The sequence below is a fragment of the Pavona decussata genome, unplaced genomic scaffold (assembly GCF_977016875.1).
Source record: "Pavona decussata unplaced genomic scaffold, jaPavDecu1.1 SCAFFOLD_8, whole genome shotgun sequence".
Lineage (NCBI taxonomy): Eukaryota > Metazoa > Cnidaria > Anthozoa > Scleractinia > Agariciidae > Pavona > Pavona decussata.
In genome coordinates this window covers 3,039,034-3,047,659 of record NW_028145431.1, presented here as the reverse complement: position 1 = coordinate 3,047,659, position 8,626 = coordinate 3,039,034, and the positions used below count along the sequence as shown (strand labels likewise).

Here is an 8,626-nt window from a genome sequence, read left to right as displayed (position 1 = left end):
TCCACATAATATTTGAAGAAATTCTTTTGTCAATTACATATACCGGTTTTTTACGTGTATGTCATTTCGCTTTACACTGAAAAGCTCTTATGGGTTGTGATCAATAAACATTACGTAACTACCAACTTGGACAGTAAAACTGAATGACCAATTTGGCCAAGCTTCCTATTTTTTTTTTTTTTTTTTTTTTTCATAAAATTACGAAGCAAAACCGAATGTAGACGCTCTTCTACAGACTGCGTGGCGAGCCAAAAGAGCGTCTGCGAGGGATGTTATCCTTATCGGTGACAGATCGTCCATAGAAATGAAGCGTTTTCCCGCACTGGTCACCACATCATCTTAAGAGTTCCTGCAAGACTGGGACGTTGGCTGTGATTAGCACTTAAGACACAAGTGATAACTCTACTGAGTGCGTTAAAGTGCTAAAGTGAACCCATGAATTTCCAACTGAGTGTAAGCCCCAGTAAGGAAATGGGAGATCACACAAGGCAAAGAAAAAACCCACAACCGAGGAAAAATTCAGAGGCTTGGATGGGATGATAATGATGATGATGGCGAAGTCGGACGACGATGCAGATGATGACGGTGATACGCAAGGTATTAAAAAAAAAAACGTCCCGTATAGCTCATGTGTAATCTTGACATTCCCGAAACGACAGAGATCAGGGTACGAGATTAGCTCATGTGTATAAATCAACCAAAAAAAACCCTCTATTTTGATTTTCAGCGTCTACCTTGATCTTGACCTGTATTCCCCCAATATCCCAACCCCCCTTAAAAAATGGGGGTAAAACAGTTCTCTAATAATTCTAGACAGAAACAAAGAATCTTTGAAAGAATTAAAAGAATGTGTATTTCTTGATGACCGACAAAATGAAAATTCGTCAACTGTGACTGGCCAATAATAGCAAATATGCGCTGCAGCACGCCAAATATTGTACTATGCGAAAGATTTATGTCAAGATATCACAAACAAACTCTCCTGCTGCATACATGTATTGCCATTTTTTCCGGCTAAGTGAAATCGAATCCGCGGTTTTCTCAATATTTTCCATGCGGCTCTTCCGCTTCAGTCACATAATTTTTACTCCGCTATGCTTAGTTGCACAAACCTTCCACTGTCGCCCGAGCAGCGAAACAAAATAGTTCCCAGACATCACCAAAACAATTGCTCTCTTGTCCAATGAAAGAGGAATTTGCAGTCAACTTGCAGCGAACAATGACGCGAGTACTTATATATTTACTGTGTTGCTAGGCAACTTACGTCACAAAGCCTTTGTACCGTGAAGGATTACGACAAAGGATCCCTCGAGACTTTGTGCTATGTGACTATTTTGGTTTCTATGGTTGACTTTTTGCCTAAATCTTTGTTTTCTGCTCGCTCCGAAAGATCATTTCTGGTTGCAGAGATCTAGTGAGACGTCTACATTCAGGAGGATTTGTTTACAACACGACGAAACGATGAAAATTGAGCTCTTGTTTTGCATAACACACAGCTGAAACAAGCCAAGATGACGGTGCCAATTATGTCCGAAGAGTGAGTAATTGTGGCTTCATTCCCTTGACTTGTTGATCATTGCTAGCGTAAAAGCCTCGGAAATAACATGCCTCATTTGTGTTATTTTAGATCATCACACGAGGAGAGGGATAACTACACTTCTGTACCGATTGTAGTCTTGACGGTACATCGAGCCCAAGAAGAAGCTAAAGAACAAAACTCACATGGCAATTTGGAAGCCGAAGATATCTTGCCGGTGAGTTGAATTCACTGAAAGAACACTGCTATTTTCGTTGATCATGGCTTTCTTTGTAGCTCAAAATGTTTTAACTCCATTAAAAAGTAAGAGTTATTGTTGTTTAGCAAGCTGAAGAGTTGAGGATTGGCAAATTGAATTTTTCTTGTTTGTTGATCGCGGCAAAAATGGTGTGGTGTTGACATTTCTCCCGCGAATAAATATGATTAAATCTAGCTGACAGGCTTAAAATTGTGAGGTGCCTTCTCATTTTTAAAACGGTTTTCTGTAGTGGAATCTTTTATTTTGTGAAATGTGTGTTATTTTGTGGTTTGTCCGGAACATGATTTTCTTTTGTGCACTCATGGGCAGCTGTGAAGTGATTCAGCTGTCCTCTTTCAATGCAACATACGCACGTACATCAACAAATTTCATTGCGTGCTCACAGAAGCCGTTCCTCAAACCGGCTTACACAACTAAAAAATTTGTGTTAAAAGAATTGCCTCACTCCTTAGCGATCTAAAAGACAGAATCGAAAAGCGATTGAAAACATTCTTAAAGTGAGTTATTTGTTTTTCAATGATATTCAGCTCGCGGCTTCCAAGTACAGATACAGCAAGTGGCATGAGCTTGAAGATATGGATATCAAAGGAAATATGCTGCGATCTCCAAGAGTTAGAAGAAGTGGGTATTTTAGTGCATCGTATTTTTTCTTTATTTCAGAAAATTTTACTTCGACGCACATAAATTCGATTTTTCCCATCTACTTCCAAATGCAACATTCCATTGTAATTTATTGGATGGCATGTTTTCAACCCCCCACCCCAACCCCTCGAGTAGGCTCTTGGTGTGTTTGGTTTTTGCAGACCTGATTATGGGCAAGCTGGCATGATGGGGACAATATTTTCTTGTAAATGACACAATCAGAGTAAAGTAGTTTTGCTATGATCAGGCTGCATTCCATTTGCTCTCAGAAAAATAAAAACAGGAGGGGTGAACATTTCCTAATTCTGTTCTAGGAAAAAAATAAAGGGGTCTGCACATGCAGAATAGGCCAAGAGTGACTCAAATCGGAACTGTTACAAGCTGGTCTTTTGAAGTTTCAAGTGGTGTACAATTTATACAACTTTTGTTGCTGTTATTATTTAACCAAAGTTGCAATGATTTAAATGTAAATTGCTTTTCCTCTTCCTCTAGATCCAAGGGGATTTAAAGTTGAAAGTATTCGAAAGCTAGATGAGGAAGAAAAATTAGAATATGGAGACTCAGACGATGAGGATTTTAGAGTAGCACTACCTCTAAAGAAGAGCAAGCCCAAAAAAGTGCGTAACTACAAGAACAAGATGGAAAACTGGGAAAATGCAGAGGTATTGTCATGAGCAATATTTTCCTAGTGTTTTACATGTTTTTATAATTTCATCAAGAAGAAGGACTTTCAAGAATGACCAAGGTTATGGTTACCATACAATTAAGTAACATCAGTGGCTCTAAAAAGAATTTTATATTACAAAAAGAGAAGATCTGGGGGAATTTTAGAGCAAAATGGATATATTGTTTGTTTAGAGGTTGAATGGTGGCACAAGATCTTATAATTTGTGTGCATTTTATTTTCCAGTCTGTAAATTTATCATATCAAGACCTTGGACATCCTTATCAGAAGAAAGAATTCCAACGAGTACTTAGAAGACTCATAAGATGTGAGCACTTACAGCTTATAGAGAATTCCCTGACAGACTTGAGCACTGTTTTTCTTCCAAGGTTTGTGATTGTGTTGACTCATTATCGCATGTATGTGAATTTCACCTCTGTTCTCCAAATCCTGGTCCTATTTCAAACCAAAATATTGTGTATAATTTCAGCATATTTTAAAGGTCTAATAAATTTATTATTTCTTCATTACAGGTGCACGCATCTTTATCTTCAGAGAAATTTTATCACTGATTTAAAGGTAAGGTGCAATCTTGAATTGAAGTTGTTTTTGTTGCATGGTCGGCTTGGCATGGCTCCCAGTTGTGTGTGAGAAAACAACTTTCAGCTAGAAACATGAACTTCTCCTCTCCTCCTCAAATATTGTGAAATTAAGGTGATGATGTTGCAGTTTTTGGAGTGTTTGTAAGCAATGTGTTCCAGCTGAACGATAAATTCTACTTGTAAATTTACAAACATCTTTATATTGATCAGGCTCTTAATGTCTTTTGTGATGTGACTTCCTTATCAAGCTCTTAAAAAAATATCAAGAGCCATATTTTCTTCTACATTATTAGGAGAATTTGTTGGCACATCCAAAGAAAATAATATTCCCTTTGTGATGATCTGCTCAATTCTCATGTAACTCTGTTTTACAGCTTGTGAAACTTGTAGGGAGAAAATACTGATCTTAAGTTTGTTTTTACTTTACAGAAACTTCCCAAGGCTCCTCTTCTTTTGCATTTGTCATTGCAACAAAACAACATTCAGAGTTTAAGTGGACTAGAGGTTCTCAGAAAAACAGGAGTACAATCTCTAGTGCTCAAAGGAAATCCAGTAGAACTTGACCCTCATTACAGAGAACAGTAAGTGGAACTTGTCATTATTCCAGTATTGCATTGTTTTTTTTTTATAATAATAATAATAATAATAATCATATCAATATGAATATTTTCATCTGCACTTGAAATGGTAAAAATAATATGTACTAAATATTAAAATATAAAAAGGATGAAGAATACAACTGTTTAAACTCTGATGTGATTTTATCAAAACCTTGAGGTGTTAAACAAAACTAAACTTAAATGTGACTTCTTTCTTTTCTTCCTCGGAGTTTCTGAGTCAAGTAAGACACAATAACTAGTAAGCCTCATTCCAAATTTGAGTGTGTCACAAAGCTGGCTCAATTACCACTGCTTCGTTTTCTTTCTAAGTCCAACAGCAAGCTGTAGTGAGCCTTTTTTTTTCATCTTCGATAACACCATCATTCTAATGAACACATTTTTGCATTTATGCGTCTCACTGAAATGCATATTCTATCTAAATTTTTCCAAGTCAATGGTTCAAAATTTAATATTTTTGTATTTGGGCTCTAACATTTTGTCTAATTTAGCAATACAGTCTTTTTAACAACATTATTGTTAATTCTTGTATCTTTTTACCCTCTCTCTTCAGGGTTTTTAGAATTTTACCTCGCCTGCAGCTCTTGGATGGTATCCCAAAATTAGACAGTGATTCACAAGATGCAGTAGTTGATGCAAAGACATGTATTGTGTCATAGCAATGGTCAAATTAGCCTTTATTGGATGTGCTGTGATCACAATGAAAGATAATATCTTGTGACCCCTTACCAGTCTTCTTAAGGAATAATGGACATGACGTTATTTGCTGGCAAAGGAAGAAAGAACACTAAAATGGATTGTTCAATAAATTATAAGGGAGGCAATGTTTTGATTAGGATACCTGTGGAGGCCAGAATTTGCTCAAAGGACAAAAACATTTTACAGTCTGCATTGTGCAACTTGACAATGGTGATGTGCTCATGTCAGGATTTTGAATGTCACTTTGATATAATTTGGTTTGAAAATGAAAGTTTGAGGCAATATGTTGCTGAATTTGCAATGTTGAGGATTAAGGGAACAATATTATTTGCAGACATCATACAAATATAAACTCATGGTATCACATTCCTTACAGGGAAAATTTTGATGCTGTGCAAGGGAAGAGAAAGAAATATGTATATTTTTGTATAAAGAAATAGGAAACCAGAGTTAAGAGATTATTTAATCTGTTGAGCAGATTACAGCAAAACAAAAATGAATTTCATACTGGTTCAGTGGTTGAATTCAAGTATGGCTTTAACAAATGACACCGGATAACTTTTTGAAGCAACATCCATCCAACATCATTTTTAACTCAAAAACAAAAGAGTAAGTTTTAACAATTTATTAGTTTCCTTTCTGTAGTATTTTGTTGGCAAAACATTGTTGATCAATAAGCTAAACTATGTCTTGGTGAGTTTTTGGTGACTTAAGTTCTTGTGCTGGTGTGAACTTGCAATAGAATCAACTAACAAGTTGCCAGTGCTATTTCACTTTCACTGCCTTCTCATTTTTGTGGCATACTGGTTAGGTGATCACAAAAAAAAAAACAGAAATGCTATTTGGGTAGTTACCCAAGGTGGTGTTAGGAAGTTTAAACTTGTTTAACAAAATAGAAGGTGACTCTGTTGTAAATAATTGTAATATATATTTTTTATTGATTTTTATACAAAGATGTTTATAAAGGTGTAAAAATTATTTATTACTTTCAAGGAATATTTTCTTTGAGAAAGGGAAATAAAATGAACAAAATTAGAATACGATGCCGTTAAAGTCTGCTAATTGTGTACTTGGTTGAGGTACCTAAAAATTCAGTTTTAGACCGTGTGGGTACTGTTCGCCTTAAAAATTCATTCGGATTACTTCTAAAAGGAAATCTTAAAGTTTTCCTCGGCCAAATGTCAGCTCTAAATTTCGTAACACTGGGAACTGAGCTAATTCCCTTCGTTTTCGGAAAGCCAGCAACAGCTAATGAATTCGGGGAATAAGATTTCGGTCCATTAAACTTCCTGCAACCAAATAAAACTGCATTAGCCTACACAAATATGTCTTTATATGGACACAAAACGATCTGGGAGAAATCAACGAGAAATGGTCTTGTTGGGAAGGTCTATATGTAAACTAAACAAGACATTAAATCATTTGTCGAGAAAGAAACATTTTTACAACTTTTTGGACACGAGGCAGTTTTGAAAATACAAAGAAGAAAAGGAGAGAGGACCAAAAGGAAAGGAGCGAACAGGAAGCGGAATTTTTGCGGCACTCACTTGGTACGGACAGACAGTTTTCCTGCTAACACAGTCATTTAGGCTTGTTACGGACACACCGTTAATAAGAGTGTCCGTAATAACGCGGTTTGCACAGATGTATCATTTAATAAGTACTTAATTCCACGATTCCATGATAGCTCCCTAATTTTATCTGTGAATCGGTTTTTAAAACATAATTCAAAAAGTGACAAAGACTGTGAAACTTGCCCCCCAAAAAATAAAAATTAAGAAATCCTGCATTGATACTGTCGAACCTCGCTGTACGGAAACACCAACATCCTCTTGGTGCTACGGTGTTTGTATAATTATTTTTACGGAGTACTTTAAAATTTCGTGACGTCTAGTCAGATGAAATTTTGAAATTTATTTCGCAATAAAAACAAGCGATGAAAAGAAAAAAGACCAAAGGCAGACTGAATTGTAAAAGAGTAACAATACTCTTACCTGGTAGGGGGACTGAGTAATGTTCCATTATTTTTTCTTAGGGCCCGAGGAGCGTCATCAGTAGGGGGTCAGAGGGTGGAACCTGATGGGTGTTGTGGCCACCAGGTCCGAGAGGTGTAACTCACTTGGAATCATTTCCTCTCACTCATCACGTTCCTCACTGTGCCCCGAAGGGCTACAGGTAAGGATCACCCTAACTGATGATGACTCTACTGCAGGGAACATTTAGGTACTTAAAAGTCGAGCGCAATGCAACACTTGTGGGATTCAAGTTATCTAAATAGTTTTAAAATCTTAATTCAGGCGATGGATAATGGTTTATATTGAACTATAATTTTAAACAAACAATGGAATTGTCAAAAGGACAAAATAATTTGCGTTTGTTGTGCTTTTTGCTTCATTTGTGTCGTACGCATGCGCAATAGTGTCATGGTTGTTAAGGCGATTTCTGTGATGTTTCAGTTAGAACAAGATACAGAAATTTAACTGATTCAAGACAACTATTCCCGCCAAAAGAAATGAAATAAAACAGTTGGAATAAATCAAAAGCATATAACCTCTAAGGTTCTAAAGAAACGCAGCCGCTCCCAACCACAGCACTGTGTACACGGTAAACGGTGAAAAGATAGACAAAAATTTCTTCTAGTATTGCATACCCTCAATCGATTTGTTCTTTTCTCAATAACATTTTGTAGAAAGGAAAGAAAGAGTAGTTGTTTTTCAATTTGATTACGACATGAATTTTTCATACGACCACTTACACGTGGCGATTGCGTAATCTACAGCCATGCTTGCTACAATAGTTCAGGTCAGCGGAGATCATTATAAAACATAACATACTATTCAAAGAATAAAACAATTTTATTTAATTTTGAACAATAGCTGTTCTTTGATTATTTTCTGTATCTCAGTAGTAAACTATTTTAAATAAATTTAATTTTTTTTCAAATAAATTTACCTAAATTCAAGTGGCAGATATAAAAGGTACACATTTAACTGCAGCCATTTCGGCGGCACCATAGTAGTGGTCAAGTGTACTCGTTCAAGCTGCCTCATCCCCAGTCCCCCGTTGGAATTTATAGCGCGCGGGGAGAGGAGAAAAGGCGATCTTCTTCCCATAAGCCATCGCTTCTTGCTCGTTCCCATGCTCCGTCCGCTCGTATTAGCACCCATTCCCAAACTCCCTTATAGAGAAGGGAGGATACTGTGGAGGGGGCAGCTGGTTCTAGGGCGAAATTCGAAATTTGAATATTGGTATAAGTTATAGGATTTTTTAAAATATTTTTCCCCTTATTATTTTATATTCTGCCAATGTCCATCATTTTACGTGCTTGATCGTCGCGTCAATCACGTAGCCAGGGTTGTAGTTAAATTTTGAATCATCTGAGTTGTAGCTTTGCTCGGATTCGGTGTCAGTGTTCGGATTTTGGGCTAAAAAATCGGCAGAAATCCCAAACAGCTCGCGTAGAATTCACTCCGACTCACTACTGTTTTGTCGTGTGCTTGTTACAGTTGTTATCGAGATACCGGGACGACGTCACAACTCACTAGTGCCAGTCCTCTAATGGCGCGGTTTTAACTTCGGAAGTTGTGATTTCGATCAAGTTTTAAA

The 8,626-nt window shown here is 36.8% G+C and overlaps 1 protein-coding gene and 1 non-coding gene across 2 annotated transcripts; one reads left to right on the top strand and one right to left on the bottom strand.

Annotated features, from left to right (window-relative positions):
* Positions 1 to 1,267: 1,267 nt before the first annotated feature.
* LOC146488963 (uncharacterized) lies at positions 1,268 to 5,799 on the top strand. The gene is made up of 8 exons (XM_085115172.1): positions 1,268 to 1,537; positions 1,628 to 1,754; positions 2,324 to 2,417; positions 2,931 to 3,100; positions 3,349 to 3,491; positions 3,636 to 3,681; positions 4,134 to 4,285; positions 4,875 to 5,799. Exons 1-8 carry the CDS (start codon positions 1,512 to 1,514, stop codon positions 4,978 to 4,980), a joined length of 864 nt encoding a protein of 287 aa, XP_084971298.1. The 5' UTR covers positions 1,268 to 1,511; the 3' UTR covers positions 4,981 to 5,799.
* A 1,282-nt stretch (positions 5,800 to 7,081) lies between these two features.
* LOC146488962 (U8 small nucleolar RNA) lies at positions 7,082 to 7,218 on the bottom strand. The gene has a single exon (XR_014865792.1). It is a non-coding gene; the product is annotated as a U8 small nucleolar RNA (small nucleolar RNA).
* Positions 7,219 to 8,626: the final 1,408 nt, after the last annotated feature.